This window comes from Micropterus salmoides, unplaced genomic scaffold, assembly GCF_014851395.1.
Source record: "Micropterus salmoides isolate LMB-PRFRI ecotype aquatic unplaced genomic scaffold, ASM1485139v1 Ms_hic_scaffold_15, whole genome shotgun sequence".
Taxonomy (NCBI): domain Eukaryota; kingdom Metazoa; phylum Chordata; class Actinopteri; order Centrarchiformes; family Centrarchidae; genus Micropterus; species Micropterus salmoides.
Window position 1 is genome coordinate 21699563 of NW_024040596.1, and position 25822 is coordinate 21725384.

Genomic DNA, 25822 nt, shown 5'->3' on the forward strand with positions numbered 1-25822 from the left:
AATGTTTGCCTCTTCTATTTTGGTTATAATGAAACAGTTTATACTTTTTTCCTCCATCATAACTGTTCACTTTCCTATCCTCACAAACAAGGTTGTCACCACCAGTGTTGGGAAGTTTACTTTGGAAATTTAACAATTTACCCTATTTAAGATGTAATATTAGTGTAACTATTTCAATAACTTTATCAAAGTAATGTAACTTATTACATTTAATTACTTTTTTGATTACTTTTCTAAATTTCTAATGAATATTATTAACTGTTGACCATTTTCAAGAGACAGCTTAGGAAATATAACTTTTTATTATTTTTTTATTTGCACATATAAATACTGTATATATATATTTTTAGATATATTTATATTTATATAGGTTGACGTTTATGTGTATTGTTGCGCACCTAGTTACCAAAACAAATTCCTTCCTTACTGCTCACCACCAGGGTGCGCTCCCTTCAGCCCGTCAAGACTTTTATTATGAAATCCGGAAGCTGTCCCTGACCCGGACGTGTTTTTGTTTATTGTAGGAAGTTTTCCGCCAGAAGAACGACACTGATTTAGGGAAGATAAGTCGGGAAACAGAACGGTAAGAGGATGTTGTACAGCCAAAGAAAATAAAGTTAAAAAGACAGAGTTTACCTGCAGAGACGGAGAAGGAAAAATCTGGAGGTTTTAGCAAACAACTAGCAGCTAAGCTAACTAGCTGGAGCTGAGGCAGGATTAGCAGCTAACTTTAGCTCATCCAAACACACATGGCGATAAAACTGAGACGTTCGTGTGAGGATTATTTAGTAACCTTAAATGTACTCCTTTGGAGTTATTTATTTATCTTAGTTATATCAGGTCGAAAAAAAGTTCACTTAACTTCGTGTTTCCTGTTCGTCAGCAAATGTAACTTAACGTTACAGGTAAATCTAAACTCCTAAAAGTGACAATGAAGTTTTACCTGAAACTCTCCAGACACTTCTCTTCAAAAGGTCAGTTAACCCACATGACAAAACGGCAGCTGCGTAGGTAACGCTAAGGTAACTTTTACCTGCTCTGCAATATCATTGGGACAGCACAGAAAAATTGCATTTGCAAAAACTTACCAACTTACCACAGTACCAATGTGTGTTGTTACAAGAGCTGAAACGATTTTTGGTTAATTGGTAAATTGAAAGACAGAAAATACACAGTCAACTATTCTGATCTGTCATTTAATTTATTGACTAAAAGCAAATATTTTATGATCCCTTCACCTTGCTTTTCATGTTGTTCATTATATGTACATAAATGCTGTATATACATCTGGGTTTTGAACTATTGGTGTGTCATCGTGTTGAGTTTTAGGAAACTGTGACGGGTATTTCCCACTTTTATGGGGTGGCTGTGGCTCAGGAGTTAGAGCGGTTTGCCTGTTAATCCCCGGCTTCTCCAGGTTTCATGTTGAAGTGTCCTTGGGCAAGATGCTGAACCCGAATTACCCCTGGTGGCTGTTCCACCAGTGCATGAATGTGTGTGAATGTGATGTAATGTAAAAGCGCTTTGAGTGGTCACAAAGACTAGAAAAGCGCTATACAAATACGGAGTATTTACATTTACGCTGCTTTGCAATGTTATATAGACCAAGTGATTAATCGAGAACATAATCTGTAGATTCATAACTGACTTGGGTTGATTTGATTGATCTTCAAAGCTGGCTTAAAGTTTGTGTGGTTTAACCTTTTTATATACAGTCTATGGGTTTAACACATGTGTAACCCAAAGAGAAGCTATTCACTGCCAGCTGAATCATAACCAAGACATTACAAAGATCTTTTTGAAGTAATCATCAAAGTAACATTTTCCCTGCTGTCGGAAATACTCATTAGAGCACCACATGAGTATTAATCCACTGTTGGTCCCAAAAAAGATTTCCCCCTGTTTGAGTAACTTTTAATTCATTAAAAAGTACAGTGGCCAGCTGCTTAAAATGGAACTATATATTTGTGAGCCATTTTTTAAAGATTTATGTCTTCAGGAGGAACCAGTGGGTTTGGGGATGAGAGCCACAGATATTTAAGGGAAGTCAGAAAGTGTTGAGAGACGGACTAATTGTTGGTTCGGGTATTTTCATGGATTAGAAGACAATATGCCAGTGTAATTATGCTGTATAAATAGGGTTCATTCTGCTATTCTTTATGTATGCGTTGATCTGTGATGGCTCTTGGAATACATTTTAATTTTAATAAAAAATGTGTGTTTTTCAGGGATGGACCCTCCAGGCAGAAGTCGAAGTCCCAGTCCTGCGCAGAGAGAACACAGTGGTGAGTAAAACCTGCTGTTTTTTAAGTAACATTACTAGAAGTTGTAGCTGTTTTGTTATTCATCTGATAATGATGCGCGCTCTCTCTCTGTCTTCTGTCTCTCTGTCTTCAGGACCTTCAGATGACGAGTCCAGTCCAGCAGATAAAAGGCCCCAACAGTCCGGCACAGTTGAGAAAAGCCCCAAAGAGAGGCCGTCCCCTCGGGCCAGTCCTGCAGGCCGCACCTCCTCCAGGAGTCCTGCCTCCAGCAGCTCAGACAGCAGCAGCAGCAGCAGTGATGATGAGGATGAACATAACGGGGCACTGAGGAAGATTAGGAGTAGCGTGGCTCAGATCAAAGTAAGCAGTGACTAATATGGATACTGGCATCTGATGTGCTTACATGCACTGATTACAGTTGATTTCGTGTTGTTAAGGGCCATGTAAACAAGAACAGCCAGACAAACTAAAGCTAAAAGTTAACCTTCCCTCCTTTCGCTATGAGGCAATTTTTTCCCATTAAGTTTCCCTTGGCACTCTTATAAACTAAAATACAACCAGGCTTCAGACAAGCTGAAAAGTCTCTGCAGGGCTGTCCTTCGCTGTTTAGTTATTGACCAAAACAAACCCATGTTGTATGCTGTGCATGCGTGCCTGCTTCTGGGAGACTGTCAATAACTTTGGTTAGTGCTGGAGAGTATTGACCATGAGTTTTTCAAAGCGTGGTAATCGAACATGGTTATCATGATGATAATAAAATGTGTACGGTAATAATAACCATCGGGAATTTTTTACCATGGTTTATCATTAAACCGTGCACCGTTTCATCCATATGTTGTTGGGTCGACTGCCACGGCTTGATGTCTCGTAGCCAAAGGTAACATCTCTTCAAAAACACAAACTGAGAGCTCAGATCAGTGTGTGGGTCCCTTTTTCAGTCTGTCTGTGAGTTGGTTGGTCTGCAGTGTTAGTTTCCATGGCAACAGAGCAGAGTTTGGCATCAAGACATGTTAGTGAGATGGAGTATTCAGGGTTACATTTAGCCGGCCTGATCATGAAACAGTGGTGAGCAGCATCTCCACTGAGTAAAGAAGCAGCTTGTTGATTGACAAGAAGAGAAGTGTGTCCATTACTGTCATCTTAGACACGAACTCCCCGGGTACCTCCAGGCTTTCAATGACCCAGACTCACTCTAAGTTGAGCCGGAGCTGCCGTGTTGTCCCTCTCATTGAGCTAAACTCACACTTTTAAAAACAGCAGCTTGTTTTTCTGTTGGTCCGGTGTTCTCTGAGGAGTTTCCCCAGGCCATCCTGAATTCAGGGACGATCCATACCATTTTAACATATGAACACTGCTGACACTCTGGATTTATTTGCTGTCCAGAGATCAAGGTCCAAGTCAAGGTCCAGAGAGCGAGACGGATCCAGATCCAGATCCAGCGGACGAGACGGATCCAGATCAAGATCAAGATCCAGGGGACGAGACGGATCCAGATCAAGATCAAGATCCAGAGGACGAGACCGGTCTAGGTCTAGAGGACGAGACAGATCCAGGTCCAGAGAGAGAGACCGGGACCACTATGACAGAGGACGGTATACTAGGTAACAGACAGAGCCACACAGCTTTTGATTAGCTTGTAAGAATGTGTAATTAATATATTTGTAAATAATAAGTATTGAAAATTAAGTGATCAGTATGTTAAAGGGCTCGTGGATGTGAAACTAGGTCATAAGACTAAAGTTTTTCAGTTTTTTCTGTCATATCCCTAAAACACACAACAACACATAATAAGCAGTCAGGTGAAGCAAAACAAAAAAATGACCTTGATATAAAACAAAGTGTTATGTAGGGCAGGGCGATATGACCAAAAAGTTTATCCCAATAAAAGAATGTCATGTCATTAAATATTGATAATTATTACAATGAAATGTCAAATCATTATTTCTTTCAAGTTTAAAGGCTGATTTTTGCTCCTGAGTGAAAGTTCAAGAAACCAGACAAACTTTTCTTGTACTTTTCTTTATGGTCAGAACAAACACTTGACAGCAAACAGTGGATCACATAACAAATTTGATGTAGAACATTCAAAACAATTATGATGAATTAAATTTAAATCAACATTTATTGAACATTTCTTACATTTTTATTGAGGAAATTATATTGTGATAATTATCTGTATTGTTTTATTCCCAGACCCAATGTCTTGTATAAAATTGAAGCATTCTCTATATGTCATATTTCCATTTCATTAAATAAAACAGTTTTACACCTGTTTATAAAAACGAGTTCTTCCCGCGAAACAGTGTCTCTTTAATGGCGGCATCATGCTGTATTAGTAAACATAAACATACTCCAGCTATTAAAATCATCAGACTTTTTAAAGCAACACCAGACCGGTTCAGACCTGAAAGGTGCTCAGAAAAAAACAGGCTAATTGGGTAACAGCAGTTACATCACAAAATTACAAAAAAAAAGCTTTAAAATGTAATTTTTCTTTTGTCTCTTCCTGTCTGCTCTGCCCAGGGATCGCTATGATGATCGCCGTGATGACAGGGGCGGGCGCTTTGATCGATGGACCAATCGGGATGCAGAACCAGATCACAGGAGGCGAGGCCGCTCCGCCTCGCCTCCAACAGACAGAGAGCCTGTGGCAGATGACCAGCCGCCTGTCAAGAAGAAGAAGGAGGAGCTCGACCCGATCCTCACGAGGACCGGCGGGGCTTACATCCCCCCAGCCAAGCTACGCATGATGCAGCAGCAAATCACTGACAAGAGCAGGTAAGAGTATTGTTAATTATTTTATAGGTGTTAGGTTTAGACAACACTTAAAACTTTTAGTTTTATTTGTTTTTACCACAACTCCTCATCTGCGATGCATTCAAGGATGCTCTCACATCTAAGATTTGAGCGGTGAGCTCCTTTTAGCAAATAAGACCTAGACGACTTAAAAACAGTAAATAAGGAGTGTATATGGTCAAGCTCTGCGGCAGATTTTTCATTAAAAATCTTAGTGGCTTACCAACACTTGAACGCATCATCAATGGCATAAAGCACAACAACTATTTCATCTTGAGCAGCAGTTTTGAGCAGGTTGTGACTCCAGACCCATGATGTGTTACTGAAATCTCAACTGTTTAAACGACTCTGTGTAATCTGTGTATGTGTTGTTGTTGTTGATGCCCCACCCCCTGTGCAGCCTGGCCTATCAGAGGATGAGCTGGGAAGCTCTGAAGAAGTCCATCAATGGTCTGATCAACAAAGTAAACGTGTCGAACATCGTCATGATCATCCAAGAGCTGCTGCAGGAGAACATCGTCAGGGGGAGGTGAACAATGAAACAGCACCAACAACATGAATCACATTAATCCTCTGTATTCAAATATATGCTTCTTTAACAGTAAAATTATTTTATTTACAAAATATTTTTGGGCAGCTAATCATATCACAAACACATGAGGGTTTAGTGTTAGAAGTTTGTGACACTTAAAGTGAAACCTAAAAAACTGGATCGTCATTCATAAGATGTAATGAAACTTACAGATTCAAGTGAACCCATATAGTGAAATAAAGGGCTATCAGGCACTTTTTGACACCTATAAACTAATTACATTTTTTTAAAGTCTGGAGGTTATTTGCTGTCTGACTTACTGTCTCCCTGACTTCCTCCCTAACTCTGTACTTGTATATCTGTCAGAGGTCTGCTGGCTCGCTCGGTGCTGCAGGCTCAGTCGGCATCGCCAATATTTACTCATGTTTACGCCGCCGTTGTCGCCATCATCAACTCCAAGTTCCCTCAGATTGGAGAGCTGATCCTCAAACGCCTCATCCTAACCTTCAGGAAGAGCTACCGCCGCAATCTCAAGGTACCCATCTATAGCTGTTAAGTGGATATGCATGCAGTGTGACTAAAACATGTGACTGATAGGGGTGGGTGGCGAAAAAAATGTAAATGCTTAAACCACTCTGGTTGTGTGAAGAAAATAACTGTAGCAAGTAATTTTATAAAGCCCTGTGCCCAGACAGTGTTTTGGTTGACGATTTGAAAGAATGCGATCTAGCTAATCATAAAGACGATGATTAAAATGTAGAAAAAAATTGAAATTAATTCTACACCATCTCACCTGTTTTAAACAGTCATGCAGTTACAAATTCATCCTTGTGTGACAGATCTGCTTGCCAGTCACAAGCTCCATGCTCCTCCTGTTATTGTCCTACTCACCAATCAGAGCGGGCACAGGGCATGTACATTTTACAACATTTACTCATTTGACGCTTTTTTTCCAAAGCGACTTGCATACAACTGACAATACATACTAGTAAGAGCAGCAATAAATACTAGTAAGAGCTAATAGCACATATCATATCAATGGGGTAAATACCTAGGGAAAGAAGTGAGTTAAGAAAAAAAAGTGCAATCAATACAAGATAATAGAAGAAGAAGAGCACAGGAAGTGCAAGTTAGAGGTTAGGAGTTGTGCGGCATTCTGACCAACTGCGAATTTTCACCTCGCGACGCTTTACTCGCGTGAGTACATTCGCTGCAAGTGTTCACACATAACGCGAGAAGGCAATTTTAACGTGAATAACCACAACTTGCAATTACTTCAACTGTATCAACCCAAAGTAAACATTTTGCTGTGATTTTGCTGCGTTTGTTGGAGGAGCTTAGTGGCCGAGAAGGAACGTCAACTTGTCTTATGGAGTTTAGGTAGATGGGTGCAGATCCAGTAGTCACTCTGTATGCAAGCATTAGTGACTTGAATCTGGTTCTGGAGGCCACGGGGAGCCAGTGGAGGTCACTGAGTAATGGAGTGACATGAGTCCTTTTGGGCTGGTCAAAAACAAGACCCACTGCTGCGTTCTGAACCATTTGTAGGGGTTTCACCACACAAGCTGGAAGACCTGCTAGGAGGGCATTGCAGTAGTCGAGGCGAGAGGTAACCATGGCCTGTAAGAAGCTGGGTGGCGTACTGAGTGAGGTAGGGCCTGATTTTTCTGATGTTGTATAGAGCAAAGCGGCACGACCGAGAGACGGCGGCAACATGGTCTAATAAGGACAGCTGGTAATCAATCATGACACCCAAGTTTCTCACCACCCTGGTTGGAGTGATGGTTGAGGAGTCAATTTGTAGTTTGATGTTATGGTGGATAGATTGCTTGGCTGGAATGACCAAGAGTTCAGTCTTAGAGAGGTTAGTTGAACACTTCTAGAGGAAACATGTGGGACAATGGCACCAGGTGAACCGACACAGGCAGCGGCTGTGTGTTTCAGCAGCGAAGTGTTAAGCCTACACGTTGTTAACGTTACATATCCACATGGGGCATTTCAGAATAAGAGTGTTTTGCCCGTTTGATTATGCTGAGTTACTCAGATTTTGCTTATTTGTTCAGTTGTCCTTGATTTTTGTGCTTCTACTATGGTTAAGTAGGCTACGTAGTTAAATTGTTTTAATTGTGTTTATTGTTGATGTATGATTGGGAGTCTGCAAAGGGTGTTTTATTTGGAAAATTGGCTAGATTCTCTTTGCCGTTCTTTGTCTGACTTTCTGCCTGAATCATCTGCTCTGTGCTGCTTGACGTGGCTTCCATCAAAAATAGACTGGCATTGAATATTGAACTTTAGCAAAAAATTGCAATATCTGGCAGAAAAATTGCAACTCGATTTCCCCCCCCCCCAAATCGATCTGCCCTACTTTACAGACAAAAGATGGTAAAATGCTTCCAAATGAGTGCAGTTAATATTTTGAAATAAAATTCTGATTACTCTTTGCTTGTTTCTCTGCTTGTTTGTTTGTCAGTCAGCATCCTTCATCAACACCATTTAGCTTGACTGCCAGTTATGTTTCATAATGCATTTCAACAGACATAAGGACATGAGTCACTTGAGTAAGAGCCCATAAACTGCCTCCCTTTCTGTTTATTCAATCAAGAATCCTTTCTGAATCTAACTGTGAGATAGGGTATGGCCGACAGACGATGCCGTGAGCCGCACGTTAGCTTATTAATGATGCAGCCTATCAAACAACTGAAACCAACATCTGCACCCTGTGTGTTCAATTCTGCTTTACCTGCTCCGTAGGTAAAATATCCACCGCAACTTGTAACGTAAGTTAATAGTCTACCAATTTTTTTTTTTACCGAATGAAGGTTGTGCGAGAACACAAGTATGCACATAAGACGACTGCTGCCGACTTCGCGCGTGTGTGCCCGATGACTTTGTCCATCCCGATGTCTCATTCAGACATCGTCGATGGAAATTTTGTAGACATCGCCCAACCCTACTGTGAGATGCCCAAAGATTTCCACCACATGTGATTTTGAGGTGGAAATGTTCCAGCTTGAGCAGACTGAAGTGGTATAGTCCAATGTACAGAGACAAGAAAGAAACTGGAGCTAAATAAGAGAATCAACTGGCAATCCTTGAAAGTTTTGTGTTTACCTAACTGCAGCTAATGTCTCTACTGTTTGCTTACAAGAAATTGACACTATCACACGATCAGTTTGTGTTCAGTCTGAACACACCTTAACCAGATTTAAAGCTGTAAAAAGTATTTTATATACATTGCTATTAAATTAGTATTATGTTTCAAATCATTTCAAATATTGGCTTTATTAGGTGTAGTATTAGTGATGTATTAAAGCCAAGTCTGTCTTTTGTTTTCCAGCAACAGTGCCTGACAGCCTCAAAGTTTGTGGCACATCTCATCAACCAGAACGTGGTAGGTCCTGCTGTGTGACTTTAATATTGATTGAGGGTTTCAGTGTTGGATTTTCAGCGCTAATGAAGTGTGTTTACTTCTCTGTCTCTCTTTCGCGCTTTCTCTTTGTCTGATCCAACGTGTCTCGCTCTAAGGCCCATGAGGTTTTGTGTCTGGAGATGCTCACTCTGCTGCTGGAGCGTCCAACTGACGACAGTGTGGAGGTCGCCATCTCCTTCCTGAAGGAGTGTGGACTCAAACTGACCGAAGTCTCTCCGCGAGGAATCAACGGTACACTGTAGCTTCAGCTAAACTCATTATCATCCTCATAGTTTGAGACGATGACAAGGAGCTCAAATCGATTAATCATTTAAGTCAGTCATCACAAGCTTAAAAAGCCAAGCATTCTTAGTCCCAGCTGAGCTTTGCTGACCTTGAATGGTTTAACTTCTCACCTTGCTGTAGTACAGGTGTGCTTCAGGTGTGCTTAATCACTTTTGGGTATCACAGGTGCAATAAAAGCACAAGTCAGATGTGAAACAGGCATGAATGTTCCACCAGAGCGGGCAGCAAAATCCTGCTTTTCATTCTGGTTTTAAATTCATCTTTATGATGACCAAAATAAATGTTTAAAATGGGGGGAAAAAAGGAACCCAAAAAAGTCAATTGGATGTTGAAATGACAAGTTGGTTTTGTGAAATGGCATTTTGAAAGTAGAGTCGCAACGATTAGTCAATTAGTCAATTATTCGGTCGAAAGAAAATTAATCGACAAAGATTTGGATAATTGTTTCAGGCATTTTTTAAGCAAAAATGTGAAAATTTAGCTGGTTTCATCTTCCTTAATTGAGGAATTGCTGCTATTCTTTGCATTTATGATAGTAAATGAAAAGTCTTTGGGTTTTGGACTGTTGGTTAGACCAAAGAAACAATTCGTAGATGTCACTTTGGGCTCTGGAAAATTGTGATGAGCAGTTTTCAGAATTTCTTGACATTTTGTAGACGATTAATTGTGAAAATAGTCGGCAGATAAGTCGATAATGAAAATAATCGTTAGTTGCAGCCCTATTTGAAAATGAAAAATGTGATTAAAAATCCTGAAATGGAAAATACAAACAAATGCAAAATCTTGTTAGAGTGAATGCAAAAGGCAGGCAGCAAATAAAAAAAACAAGAAGATGGTGCATTCCTGTAGGCGAATGGTCACAGCCCATGCCACATGGTTTGATTCAGGCAGAGGGACGTTTTTGCATGTCATACCTCTGCCTCCCTGCTTGTTTCCTGTCAGCCTCTTCATTGTCAACTGTTCAACATGCCAAAAAAAGCTACCTTTTTATTTTAATAATTAATCTAGTCAGATGTTGTTATACATGTTTTCATTTTCGGTTTAAGCTTTCACATTTAAGCTTTTCTGTTTTCCATTTCAGGTTTTTAACTTACACTTTTTGAAATTGTCATTTTACAATATCAGTTGGTCATTTTATAATCCAATTACTTTTTGTACTTTTAACATTTAAATATGATGATCCTGAGTACAAAAATAATTTGTCACTTTTTGTGCGTCTTTTTGTTTTTCATTCTAGGTCCTTCATAGTTAATGAAGTATTACAATTGCAATAATTGATATGTAATGTAATTCAATTTGTTTCTTTCTTTACAACAGCTAGTATTTTTCTCTAGGCCTTGCAATATTTCTGCAAGAAATACTCCCCAAAAAATATTTTAAAATTGACCAATCACTGTCCTTTTCTTATTAAATCTTGGGCACTAGTCGCCTGAATATTGGAAAATGAGGTTTCTGACCAAAAGGTTCCCGCTGAAAGTATTCTGGGTAAATAAAGTTTAAAAAATGTAATAACCAAGCTCTAAACTACCGCTAGGAGCCAGCTTTAACAAACCTGCGTCATTATAAAACATTAACACCTGAGAGACACTTTCTTTCCCCTGAAATTAGCTTGTCAGGCTGAGGTTTTTCTCAGATGTATGTCAAGAATATTAATAGCCTGAAATGCTGAACTCAGACTGATCCCTTTAACTAAACAGTATTGCATTTGTAAGAGAACACAAAAATAGATCCCTAATTTCAGCACAATGCATCAGAAAAGTCTCTACAAATTATGCCTGTCACTCTTTTCAGCCATATTTGAGCGTCTCAGGAACGTCCTCCATGAGTCGGCCATTGATAAGAGGGTCCAGTACATGATCGAGGTAATGTTTGCCATCAGGAAGGACGGTTTCAAAGATCATCCGGTGATCCCAGAGGGTCTGGACCTGGTGGATGAGGAAGACCAGTTCACCCACATGCTGCCACTGGAGGACGAGTACAACACCGAGGATGTCCTCAGTAAGCCCCAGAGAGGGAGGGGGGACTCTGCCTCGCTCTAAACTCTGCAGAAATACGTATGCATGTATATGCAAGCCTAACGTACGTATGTGTGTTCACTCAGATGTGTTTAAGATGGACCCAGACTTCCTGGAGAATGAAGAGAAATATAAAGCCATTAAAAAAGGTGAGAATGCGCACAAACATCACACTGTTAACTGTCCAATCAGCTATCACTTCCTTCAAAGTTTAACCAATCAGATGTCCCCTCCTGACAGAAATCCTGGACGAGGGCAGCAGCGATTCGGGGGAGGACGGAGACGGCAGCGACGAAGATGAAGACGATGCAGATGAGAATGAGGAGGAGGGAGATGGTGAGACGGACGAGTCGATGGTTTTCTTTCTCTAATTTAAGGGGCGTTGATTTTACTGCTCGCCCCATGAAAACAATTGTGTAACGTTTTCTATGGCTCTGGAGGAGCTTTTGTCAAGTCTGAGAAAAATAACCCGGATGGGTTATCTCCATATTGGGCTTGACAGCAAATTTTAAACAGAAAGCTTGAGTTTATAAACTGGAGGGAGGGTTTAAAGAAAAAGACGCTATCCAGTTGCATTATGAGAAATATAGGATCCAGTGTTTTTGGGTTTGAGTATTTCGACCTCCGTTGCATCATTGTAAAAGTAGTTCAACATTTTGGGGTAATACATTTTTCATTTTATTGCCGAGAGGTCACTCTACTGTCTGTTTGTTGAATAGGAAGCTACAGCCAGGAGACGGTTAGCTTAGCATAAAGACTGGAAACGGGGAAATAACTTGGCTCTGTTTAAAAAAATAAAAATAAAAATCCACCTGCCTACACCCTTTAAAGCTCACTAATTATAGGCTTCCTCTGGTGTTTTTGACGCATTCAGGGTTTTTCCTGGCTTGGAATGGGCCTTTTTAGGGGCCATTTTAACACAAAACACAACCAGCCAAATCTCTCTCGCTCTCGCTCTCTCTCACACAGATGAGAAGGTCACCATCTTTGATCAGACAGAAGTCAACCTGGTTGCTTTCCGAAGAACCATCTACCTCGCTATACAGTCCAGGTACACACACAGTAACACACACTCAAAAATACACATCACACTGTCAGTGACTCAGTTGTCTCTCAGGGTTTTGGCAGTTATTTACAGCGCCTTCTATATTTTATGGACTTGGACTAATATTTAAAGCTGTGTGTGTAGCCTAGTTACCATGCTTTCATTGAAGAACACTTCACAGGTTTGGAGAATAGGATGAAACATGGAAACAGATTGAGAAAATTACACATGTACAGAAACACACAAACAGTAACACACACACAGTTGGACACATTTGCTCACTGGACACTAACTGATTGATTGTTTTCCTTTAGTTTGGACTTTGAGGAGTGCGCTCACAAACTGATCAAGATGGACTTTCCTGACAGCCAGACGGTGAGTCCATAAACGCGCGCACACTTGGCCGATGTAAAAAGGCTTTAGTGACACACACAGTAATGACGATGACTCTAAAGTGAGATGACACACAGTATACAGTCGTTAACTACAAGTGTTAGATTGACAAAGCTAGACTGCTGAAACACTCCATTGACAATCAATTCATCGTTGAAGTCATTTGTTAAACAAAAATACCTAAAATGTTTATTTCATCTGCTGACCAGAAGGTGGCACTGATAAACAAGTTCAGTAGAGCTGCAACAATTAGTCGATTAATTGTTTAGTTGTCAACTATGAAATTAATTGGCAACTATTATGATAATCGATTAATCGTTTAGAGCATTTTTTAAAGGATATGAAAGATTTCAGCTTCTTAAATGTGATTATTTTCTGGTTTCTTTACTCCTCTATAGAGCCCGACCGATATGGGTTTTTGGGGGCCGATGCTGATATTAAAGTGAAAAAGTGCCGATTTATGAGCAGATATTTTGATTTTAAGAATGATTTGGATAGTAGACCCCCTTACTGTATAAACTACACTTTAGGCCGATATTGAAAGCTGGAATGTATGTGGGCTATAAAACCTTTTCCTAAATGGATTATATTAATAAAATAGATTACAGTCTCAAAAAGTGACCATGTAAACAATTGCACATCAATAAATATTTGCTGCTGGAAGGTGCAACTTTTTCTGCCCTCTGTAAAAAGAGAGAGTGAGAGAGAACAAGTGTGTGTACACCAGAAACTATAGTTTAATGGCTCATTAAAAGGTTGGCGCGTTTTGTGGCTAATTTAGCAAAGGGCAGCGTGAGCTGCTGTAACTTTACGTGATTTTAGAGATTATTTAGAAGTGATGAACTTGGGACAAAGGTGGACCGTTCACTACAACTGCCACACTGTTTGAAATAAATGTACAGTTACGTCTGTCCAGCAGCGTAGCTTTCAACACCCAACTACCGTAACATTAACCTGCTGTGAGCTGGTAGGAAGCCGGGAGAATGCAGTGAAAAACGGGAGGGTTGGCAAGTCATGAATGTTTTCAGGAGAAGAGATTGGGTCTGTTTTTATTATAATTATTTAAGTCATGTAATTAACGTGACAAAAGACCGACTCACCCTTCACACAGCCCTCTGCCTGTTTCTAAATTCTACGTGTAAGCTCTGGTAAACTCTGGTCAGCTGACTGTTTTGTTCTGTGGTTTTTGTGGTGAGGCGGTGTAGTTAACAGGGCAGCTGCAGCTGGTCACCGTCTGGTGGGCAAACTATGCAACACGCATGACATGAGTGAAGGATCTGAAGTGGAATTTATACTTCTGCGTCAAATCGACGGCGTAGGCTACGGGGCTACGCAGAGGCTACGCTGTCGCCTGACGTGCACCTCTTCAAAAATGTAACTACACGTCGAGTCGACACGGACCGTAAGCTCTGTGATTGGTCGGCTGGGTGGCCTCGCAATGCCTCCGAACCGACAGGAAGTACCCCACGCTTTGAAGTAACATTTACTAGCGGCCAAAACGGCGGCTGTAACACAGTGAATCAATATATTTGACCGTCACAATCCGAGCGAAATGACTCGTTTCTCTTTCAGAATGCGATGTAACATTTGAAAAGGCTACACCAGCCGCACGTTTACAATTTTACCCCCATTAGCGGAGCTCTAAACCGGAAGTTAGCCTGTATAAGGAGTATAAATCACAGCCGACCAATCACAGTGCTTATGGTCTGCGTCGACTCGACGTGTAGTTACATTTTTGAGGAGGTGCGCATCAGGCGACGGCGTAGCCTCTACGTAGCCCCGTAGCCTACGCCGTCACCTATGTCGTCAATTTGACGCAGAAGTATAAATTGCACTTTAGTCTTATAGTATGATGAGAAAACATGTTCAACTAGACTCTTATTTCATTGAGTTTTCTTTTTCAAACCGTATGTTTTCACTTTTACTGCCTCAAGAGAAAATACTTTAGTACGAGGGCCATTTGATGTGTTTGCCAGACGTACCACTATCTCTGGAAAACGTTAACTGGGGTTGCTTTAATGTAAACTTCTCCAAATCCAATAAAGAGCAGGACTGAGAGCTGTTAACTTGGAGAAGTGTTTGACTTTGTTTTAGGATTGTAGAGCTGAAATGATCAGTCGATTAATTGTTTAACAGAAATTAAAGCGGCATCAATTTTATTCATCAAGCACAAACGTCCACTGGTTCCAGCTTCTTTAATGCGAGGATTTTCTGCTTTTCTATCTTTTTATATTAATTGTTATCGAGTGTCTTTGGGTTTTGGACAGTTTGTCAGACAAAACCAGACATATGAAGATGTCACATTGGACCCCAGGAACTGGTGATGGGCAATTTTCACAGTTTTAAAGAGGTGTTGTTATGCTTTTTGGCTTTTCCCCTCTCCTTTATTGGGTAATATATCTTTTTTGTGCATGTAACAGGTTTGCAAAGTGAAAAAGCCCAAAGTCCAGCCCAAAGGGAGTTCCCATCTCCCACAGAAAGCTCTGCTCTGAACCGCTTGAAAACAGCTCGTTTGTAGTCCAGCCCTTCACTTTCTTTACTTGTGACGTCACAATGAAAACGCGTCATAAAGCTTGCCAAGTGGCTGGCAGGGTCAGGCACGCCCTCAAACCAAGCTAGTCTGAGCGGAGGCCCTTTGGCTCTACTCACCTTTGTTTGGTTTTCCATTGTTGAAATGTTGTACCTGTTTCCAGGTACTTTTTTTCGAATCACCTCACCTCCATCGAGGTTCCAAGCGAGCGGAGGGATACTAAAATGTAACGTGAAAACACAGCAGAATACTGATTGGTCAGAGAGAATATTCACTATTCACTGAATCATCATTGCGTGAGCCAGACAGAGGCCAGCAACAGAAAGTTTTACAGTTTTCGTATGGAATTTCATCACTAAATCCATTTCTGAGAAGTTTTGAGGTGAGAAATCAGCTGTGTAGATTTCGAATATTGACAGTTTTACGAGAAGTGATGACGAAACAAAAATGTGCTTGAATATTTTCGGAGTTGAGGAGCTCTGCAAGTGGCTGCAGGGGAGGAGCATGTGAGGCCGGTCAGCCACCCGCTCACAGAGCCCTCTGCTCCCTCCGTCACAGACCGCTGCAGCAACAACGGCAGAGGAAAACACAGCTGGAAGGATTTCATACCGCTTATCTGTCTTTACATTCTGAGTAATGTTGAAACGTTTTAACCATAGATATATTTTAAGAGCTGGTGTGTGTGTCGAATTGAACATTACGTTGCAGCAGTTGTGTGTGGCGTCGCTATGACGACTATCTGCAATGGTAAACGCAGCAGGGCCGAGTAGAGTTGAGTCTATCGATTTGCGCTATGGTAGCATTTTTCGGCAAGGATAAACAAGCATAGATCGTCAGAACACCGGTAGCAGTTCACGTTTAGTCCTGATGGTAAGATGTGGAACAATGATGTTGTGTGGTTGTGGACTGGTAATAACCATAGACTGTATATAAAAAGGTAATAACTTATACCATCTGCTAGGTTACGGTCGTAGTCTGAAGCGGCTTTGTTTTAGATCACACTACCTTGTTTCTTACGACCCGTACTTCTCTGCTTCTGATTGGCTAGTAGTCCTTACCTGGGAACTGCACATGTGCAACTCCCAACAGCGTACAACACATAGGGTGAAAAGAGGAGCTGCAGGATGAGAAAAATATGGTGTTTGTTGAAAATGAAACCATGTAAACCTGTTCTGGTACAACCCCTAATTAAGATTTTAAACCTGAAAATGAGCATAATACCACCTCTTTAAGACATTTTTTGTTGTAGATTTAATAATTAATTGTGCTTAAGTTGATTAACTGACTGAGAGAACCAGAGATCAATTGGTGAACAAATTATACTTAATGTCAGGGGCTTGTCTCATCTGTGGCATCATGACGTCATCTGTTTATGTCCATGTTTTTTATGCAATGGTAAATGTTGCTGAATCTGAAGTCACAGAGAACGAGAGAGGAAACACCTGCTGTACGATGCGGATACGGTCCTCACAAATATATTTACGCCAGCTGCGTCTGTGTGTGTGTTTGAGGTCAGAGCTGATGACCTTGTCAGCCAGAGTTTCATCAGCATCAGGACTGAATCATTCAACACAACAGCTGGAACAGACACTCACGCACATGCTTGTCCCCTGACGGGCTTCTCACAGCCTCTGTCTTAACTAAGGCTGTACTGAAAGTCTTTTTTTTTTTTTTTTTTTTTTCCTTTTTGTATTTGAAGCTCCTGGTGAGATTTTCCAACGAAGCTCCGAATGTCTGTCGTCATATTTTAAGTCATCACCAAAGAAAAACTTTTTTTATTGTTTTGTCAACGTAAATGCATATAGGCAGCAAGCTAATTCCAAAATCAGTGTGACACTCACTCATTGTGCAAAGGTCGGTAGTTATTAGTTATTAGTGCCGAAATGGATTTTTCTGTAATTATGGTTATAGAATTTATGGTGCTGTTAGATTACTGCTAGACTGCTTACTCGGTGCCTTTCATGTTACAGGGTGGACGTCAGAACAAATTAAACCTAAAAATCAAGCAGTAATGGTTCTTAATTTTATAAATATGGACATCATTTGTGAGTTTGAACTGAGAATACGGCAAACAACATCTTAAATAAAAAGAAAAGAGAAGAGAAGGAAACTGTATAAAAAAAGGCAGTGGCATTTCAGCCGGAAGAGATTAATATGTTAGTGGAGAAAGACCAGAGAAATAGCATATCAGTTGCTTAAATCAATTAGTTTTGGCGCGTTTGTTATTATTATTTTTTTGGGTCGTCCTGACGAATCTTAGCCTCCTGTGAGTGGTTAGGAGGCATGCACGTAGGAGCCATTATACATGGAAGGGACATGTCTGTCCAACTTTTTGTCCAGCAATTTCGGAGTTGGCTCGTAGCCGAGGTGGTTTACTGTGAGTCAGTCAATCACACACTACACATCAGGCATAAATAAATGGTTGAAAAGTGGACAAATTCATGTAGGTCGATAGAAAACATGCGACACAACACAAAGGTGGTGCTGAAAAGTTAAGGGAGAAAAGTTCACTCGAGGCAGGTGCAGCAAAGTGCCTCAATATTATAGACTTTTCTTTTGTGCTGCTGTTACTTGCAGCCTACCTGAAGACAGTAGTGAGGATGCCTGCAGCAGGGTGGGTAGTAACTTGTTACAAGTAACACTAATTTGCAAAATAATGAATAAAATAAGTCATTGGCACCTTTCCTTTATTAAACTGTATTTTCTTTGGGCCAGTAATCTACTTTTAATTTTGCTACATTTTATACCTTCATAATTTAACCAGTCTGTAATCTGCATTTTGCTTCATTAACCGAAATGAGATGTTATCCAGGCTGTGCGCAGTTACGCAGAAGAGCGCTGGTCTTGGGCGCATGTCACAGAGCTGGGCTGATGCTAACATTTAGAAAATCAGGCAAATGCCTTTTCAGTTTAAGGCTTAATTGTTCTACTAATACAACTTAAATCCAGTGAGCATACACCATTTTCCATACACTGGTGGGCGTGTTGGAAAGCTGCCTGCGTCGCACTATTAGCCGGCAAGTGAAATACTTTCACTTTCCATTAACAACGTATTAAAAGCGTATTTAGTCTCTGCAGAGCAAATGTAGACTTCACACTGTAACGTCTAAATCTGAGGATCACTGGATAGATTCGGATATAAAACAGTGTCCTTTTGTTGAGCAGAACCTCGCTTTCTTCTGATGGACAGTAGCCTGTTTCTTTCACATCAGTTACTATTTGTTTTATAGCGATGTCTGACGGTGAGTCCATAAACAGAATGTCTCCGGTGAAACTAATCTTGGCTTTCACTCAGCAGCCAACAGCTGTTATTTATTCAGGAAACAATAATTTTTGAGATGCACAGGGAGAGAGAGAGAGAGAGAGAGAGAGAGAGAAAATATGGGTGATAAAACAGTCCTGTTGGGCTTTATGCATGACGCAAAGCTTCCTCTGTATGTAGGTTTACTCTGCTTCAACAACGAGCTGCTCCGTATTACTGTCACGATAATTTTTTGCGTTGTGAAAATAATTTAGATGCTTTAGGAATAATCAGATTCTATTGGCTGTAACAACACACGCAACCAGCACAACAAATTGCATTCTCTAGAAATAATCATGTTGCACAGCAGCTTTTTCTAACCTGATGCACAGCATATGAAATGTAATATTAAATATATTATACTTTTACTTGAGTAGGTTTATTCGCTCTTACTTTTTATGGGAGTAATTGTGCTATTTCTTGAGTAAAGACTTTGAGTACTTTACCCCCCACTGGCCAGCGGCACCAGTATTAGCGCAGGGCAGTAGCACAACAGAGTCAAAGCCAGCAAGATTGATGATGATATGGCTTAGAAAATGTATTTTAATGGCTCATTTAGTTATGTACTCTACTTGCATAAAATTCTCAAGAATGCAGGGATAAAGGTCTCTAAAGACCCAGAGCCTCTGGCATGTGAGACACCGGAAATATCACAGATCGCTCACAAGTGTAACATTTGGATAACTGAATACATTTATGCTGTGGCTAGCTACATTGACTAGCAGATGTTCCATGGTTTTTATTGTAGGTAGTTGGTTTTGTTCTAGTTGTATTATACTCAGTCTCTTTGACTGTGCACACGAGTCTTCAAAATCTCCCCTCCTTAGTCTGTTCTCCATCTTTTGTCACTGCAAATACCCTCTTTCAGCCACACTAATAAGTACATTTTGTTTTCAAAAGTCATTAGAAATGGGCATTTAAGTGCTTTATTTAAAAATAAATAAATCGGGGGGCATGCCCCCGAACACTCTAGCATTTCGGTGTCGCCTCCAGGTTCAAAGTCGCTCCTACGCCCTGTAGGAGGTACTTGTTAATCTACGATCATTTCAATGTTATGTTTATTACGATGCTTTTAGGAGACGCCTCTTAAGATTAAGAAGGTTCATAAGAAAACGGCTTTGCCTGAAGATGATTTTGGCGATTGGATCACACATTGTCCTAAATGCGTTTTAGCAAGTGCCTTTTCACCTGTACTTTCATGTGGTCATGCACTATCTGATGGCAACCTGATCACCAAAACACATTTTAATGCCAGACGTAGAGAGGGTCACGCTGATGTTGCTGATGTCTGAGGACATGGACACATCACACACACGATCCAAAACACATTTGCTGGAGCTGTTGTTTTCCCTCAGACTGAGTGATGATGTAGAGCCTTGCCTTGGCACAACTTAGGATGAAGCCCACCTCTGGGATTTTACACCTCGCTTCTGCACTCAGTCACACAATTTGAACTTTAACCCCATTTATCGCTGATCTTTCAGAGTGTCCAATCACAGATGACTGAGAAGCCTGAAGATGTACGAGTGTTTAGTGTTTGTAACTAACTGTTGGTCCTAAGACTTTCCCACCTCAGTTCAGATTTTCCATCAACCTGATGTGAAAACATATTTCTTCTTTTAACAAGATTTTTTATGTTTTCTGAGCAGAAGGAGCTGTGTAACATGATCCTGGACTGCTGCGCTCAACAGAGAACCTACGAGAAGTTCTTTGGCCTACTGGCCGGGGTAAGACACACACACACACACACACACACACACACACACACACACACACACACACACACACACACACACACACACACGTGTTTGTTTTACCATATGTATAAGAACATCGTATTGATTTATGGAGGCTTACTTATTAAGGGTCTGTTCACCACAATTTACCCTTTGCTAAGCCACACCCCGAATACGCAGCTGGCCAATCACAGCGCAGTATAGGACTCGCTCTTTTTTTTTTTTTTGCTGTATTTTTCCAAGATGCGGTCAAACACTTTTCCTGGGGCACTTGTAATAGTTGCAGTTGCTACCTTGAGAGGTTGAAAGGAAAAGTAAAAGAAAAATAAGAAGCTAACGCTAGCTAACTAACATTTTAGTTTTCAACTTTTAGTTTTTACGTGTCCAGGTGTTGAGATATCTTTATTTGAGATTTTTGCTTCCAGCACGACACATTGAAGGTGAATAAAATGTTTGTGGTAGTTTTGACAAATTACATTAAGAAAATTCAGCAGCAACAACTCTTTCCAGACACAATTTAAAAAAAAAAACAAACGACAACATTCTGCACACTTTTTATTAGAACCGCTTTAGCAAAGGTGAATTTGAACGAATGGGACTGTGTGTAACCAAGCAACGCCTAAAACAGCCGTATTTTTATTTAAGGTGAACCTGGACAAAATGTGCTTCAGTTGTGATTAACACCATACATTAGCCCTAAGCTTGAAAACTAAAACCATATCACCCAGCACTAATTGGCCCTGACAACAGGCCGACATGAACATAGGCCGTCATCTGTAGTAGTAACTTTGCACACTAATAAGTAAGTGTGTGGGAAATTCAGTCAGTTTTTTTGTTTGGATTAATCACAATGGCAACAAAAATACATAACATTTCAAGTGACAGATGATCTGGTCTTGATAGACTAACAAGTCCTGAAAACATAGGAAGCACTAGTGAACTACATGCAACTACAAACTGGACAAATTGAAAGTGCTTATTAACACTTTACACTAACGTGTGTTTGTGTTCAGAGGTTCTGTCTGCTGAAGAAGGAGTACATGGAGAGCTTTGAGGCAATTTTTTCGGAGCAGTACGACACAATTCACCGACTGGAGACCAACAAACTGAGGAACGTAGCTCGACTGTTCGCTCACCTGCTCTACACAGACTCTGTGCCCTGGAGTGTAAGGAAGCACACAGCCATTAAATCCACCCCAGTCGAACTAAACTCAGATTTAACACACATGAAGCTGGCTGTTCTTTCTAATTGATTTTCCTCATGTCATTGTACTTCCTCTCTTTCTCTCTCTGTGCTGTGTCTTCTGAATGTCTCTCGACCAGGTGTTGGAGTCTATCAGAATGAGTGAGGAGACCACAACGTCGTCCAGCAGGATCTTTGTGAAGATCCTTTTCCAGGAGCTCTGTGCCTACATGGGCCTACCCAGACTCAACCAGAGGCTCAAAGACCCGTACGAACACACACACTGAAACATGTTGCTGATGTTCAAAAATAAATTATTTTCTAATGCTGTAATAGATAATAAAACATGAACACTATGATTTGACAAAGATACGATAGGAAGTATTTTGTTAGCTACAAATAGCAAAAAGTAATAACATGAGTTTAATATGAACATTTTTACTGAAACACAACAGAGAAATAAACCATAAAACACAGTTCATATTAAAAGAAAACACAAAGAAACAGCACTGTAAGCCAAAAAACTTTGTGTGTGTTTCAGGACTCTGCAGCCGTTCTTTGAAGGTCTATTTCCTCGAGATAATCCCAGAAACACTCGCTTCGCCATCAACTTCTTCACCTCTATTGGACTTGGAGGACTGACGTAAGGGGACACATATGAACATACTATACACACACACACACACACACACACTGTACATAAACAACATGGCCAAAAATCTGAGGACACTTTAACATTACAGCCATATGTGAAAATCCTGAGCATTAATCTGTTGCTATAACAGGGTGGTTTCCTCAAAAAAGCCTTGAGTAAAGCCTTTTAGAAGGTATCAAGAATATGTTCTCTCCCCTGCTGAAAACAGTAATGTTTTTATATCCAATAGCAGGATTTCATGAGATGATAAATATATATAAACTTAAAGTGGGATTATTCACAGTGGATTGTGCTGCAGGAGGCTGTTTTCAGGTTTCAGTAGCAAACAGTCACAATTGCTCGCTACAGCAGATGGGAAGCTCATCATCTCACAATGTGTTGAGTTTAGTCAAAACTTAAATGAATGAATCATCCATCTGTTTTCTGCCGCTCAGTCGAGTCTAGGTCATGTTCATTTAATTATATCTATTAGAATAATTGTTATTTACTGCTTGAAAAAGATAGATATAATAATAAAATAATTCTAGGCCATATCGTCCACACATGGTCATGAAATGGGTATTAAATTGCATTCTGTGTGGTATTAAAAAGTCTTCAATTTAATTGACAGAAATAATGACTTGGATATTTTACAGGCAGAGTAGAAAGTCTGAAGAAATCTAACGTTATGAATGGGATGTTTGATATTTTGATAACATCGCTAAGTCTCTTGGGCAATTTCAGTTGTTATTGGATTTCACATCAAAAATAAGACCATACTTTCTGTAATAGGGGCCAAAACATAAGTCATTATAACTTAATTATGCAATTTGAGTCCAAATGTTAGCAGAATGAGTACAAGGACAAAAGCTCCTCTTGGCAGAAGGAAAATAATCAGGAAAAGTATTTATTAAAACTGTAAGATCAATTTCTTACAAACAGTGCTTCCCCAGCTGGTTGCCACAAAGATAGATATAACACCACCTTATAGAATATCATTTTATGACCCTAGCAGTCCATTCACACGTGACGACAATGGCACTGAACTGCCTATCAGCGTGTACATGCATCCATTTCACACATTATTTTCTCTCTCTCAGGGACGAGTTGAGGGAACATTTGAAGAATGCTCCCAAGATGATCATGACTCAGAAGCAGGAGGTGGAATCCTCTGACTCCTCGTCCTCTTCAGCCTCCTCTTCCTCATCTGACTCCTCGTCCTCTGACTCCTCAAGCGACTCAGACTCCTCTGACTCCTCCTCCAGCAGCAGCAGCAGCTCAGGTACATCCATATTTCTTTATTTATTTTAAGTACAGCAGAAATGAAATTGCATGTTTGGTTGTTGTTGTTTTTTTTCTGTTGCAGCACACATCTGCTTGGTAAATCATGTCCTGTGTTCTCCTTTGAGAAAACATCAGAAACCAAAAGCGAGAAATTGATATTTTACATTCTACGTAAAGGGAGTTGCAGTAGTCAAAGCGTGAGGTAAAAAACACGATATCTCAGGAATGCCTTGGGGGAATTTCTTCAGATTTGGCTTAAACGTCAACTTGGACTCAAGGATGAACTGATTAGATTTTGCCCATTATTCTACACCATAACTCAGAAACAGAAGGGGAGATTGTGATGTTTCGCAGTTCGTCAGACACCGAACAGGTGTCACTTTTGGGTTAAGGGTCATTGGGGCGGCAAAATAGGGTTGTCACCATAATTAAAGAATGAATTGGATGATTCCAGATTTCACGTTAACTTGTCCAGCCTTACTAAATTCTATAAATTTTTTTAATATTTACATAAAGCAGTAAAGTCACAGTTTTTTCATAGGTAGTCACACTAACAGCCACACAGCAGCCTGCTACACAACAACCCACATTAGCTTTAATGCTGAAGTCTCCTTCTTATCTAACGTACAAACATGAACACACATCTTTTCATATTTCTTATTACAATATTACATCAAAAAAGGGATGACTAAATGTTGTTTAAGTTGGACTTTAAATATGTCTCATGTGAAGGATGGGGACCTTATTGTCTCAGGGTTCTGGGCTATGAAGTCCTAAAAAGTTCCTTTTAGTTAGCTGCCTCTTTAAAAAGAAATTGACAGATGAATGAGTGAGTGATGGATGGATACATGAGTAATGATTTTTTTCCCCCCGTTGTCCACCAGACTCTGATGGCAAACACAGGAAGAAGAAGAAGACGAGAAAAGCACAAAGTGAGCAGAAGAAGAAAAAAGAGAAGGATGGTAAGAAGAAAAAGGACAAACACTCTGACAAGAAGCGAGCCGCACGCAAGAACGACGACGAGGATGACAGCAATGACGAGAAGCAGGCGAGGAAGGACAGGAAAAGCCGTGTACGTGAGCCGGATGAACATGAGCGTGCACGTGAGGTAGAGGTGCGCAGGCGTGCACGTGAGGCAGGGGAGCGCGGGCGTGCACGTGAGGAAGAGGAGCGCGGGCGTGCTCGTGAGGCAGGGGAGCGCGGGCGTGCTCGTGAGGAAGAGGAGCGCGGGCGTGCTCGTGAGGCAGAGGAGCGCGGGCGTGCTCGTGAAGGAGCCCGCCGGGGCAGACGAGACGAAAGAGCAGAAGAGGAGGAGGAGCAGGAAGAAGAGAGGAGACGAAAAATGGACCTTCTAGACAGACAAAGAGACGGAGAGAGGGATAGAGAGAGAGACAGGGGGAGGGACAGAGAGAGAGAGAGAGCGAGGGAGAGAGAGAATGAGGAGAAACGAGAGCGAGAGAGGGAGAAGCCGAGGGATAGAGAGAGGAATAAAGAGAACAGAGACAGGAACAGAGAAAAAGAAGAGAGGAGGAGGAGATAAAACTCTTCATCCCTCCATCCTGAAGCAGCGAGGATGACTGACAGACAAGTCTCCATCTTTTCCTTCTGTCATCCCTCTCTTCTTTACCTCAACCTTTCTCACTCTGGTGTTTAGGATTTGGGACCCTCTCTCTCTCCATCTGTATGTGTTTTCTATTATTGATTATTGTTGTTGATGAAATGCAAAAAAAACATTAAAGTTGCTATAGATGTTTTTTAATCTGGCTCTGTTTCAACTGTTTCCAGCTTCTGACAAATCGCACAATAATTGATTTAACTGTGCAGTGATAGGAAGCTGCTGTCCACACCACAAAAACAACAACGTCACACACTTGGAGGAATAGTTTGTCTCTGTGGTAATTTGCTTATTCACTTTCTTGCCGAGACTTAAATGAGAAGACTGATCTCATTTCTGTACGTAAAGTATGAAACCGGACCCAGTGGCTGGTTGGCTTACTTTAAGCTTAAAGACAGGCAACATGGGAAAGAGCTAGCCTGGCTACATCCACATGTTAAAAAATATACCTACCAGCATTTTCAAAACCTACAAACTAACATTTTACATCTCCTTGTTTATTCCGTACAGAAACAGAAGTGTAAAAACAACTGTGTGGTTTTATAGGGGGTTATGTGCTGGACTGTTTCTTGAATATTTCAAGGACATCGCTCCAGAAATGTGTCAGTATGATTTGGTCACATTTTATAAGCTCTTCAAAGATACACACTCAACTGTAGATTAAAATTGACTGTTTTTTATGTAATAAGAAAAAAATGCATTCAGTGATGGATGAATAACAACGATAACTAATCATGATCTCAATATAGAGCCTAACTGTTTTGCGTATGATGCAGCTG

The 25822-nt window shown here is 40.6% G+C and overlaps 1 protein-coding gene across 2 annotated transcripts; it reads left to right on the forward strand.

Annotated features, from left to right (window-relative positions):
- The first annotated feature begins 480 nt into the window (after positions 1–480).
- cwc22 (CWC22 spliceosome associated protein homolog) lies at positions 481–25187 on the forward strand. Of its 2 annotated transcripts, XM_038721032.1 has the most exons (21): positions 481–583; positions 2229–2285; positions 2398–2624; positions 3648–3865; positions 4788–5042; positions 5461–5589; positions 5959–6127; positions 8930–8983; positions 9118–9253; positions 11099–11305; positions 11409–11471; positions 11563–11658; positions 12292–12373; positions 12682–12742; positions 20241–20318; positions 21341–21493; positions 21651–21778; positions 22052–22153; positions 23245–23426; positions 24313–24617; positions 24672–25187. In XM_038721032.1, exons 2-21 carry the CDS (start codon positions 2231–2233, stop codon positions 24966–24968), a joined length of 2997 nt encoding a protein of 998 aa, XP_038576960.1. In that variant the 5' UTR covers positions 481–583; positions 2229–2230; the 3' UTR covers positions 24969–25187. The 2 variants fall into 2 exon arrangements, with proteins under 2 accessions (XP_038576960.1, XP_038576959.1); XM_038721031.1 differs by having other exon boundaries at positions 24313–25187.
- The last annotated feature ends 635 nt before the right edge of the window (positions 25188–25822 follow it).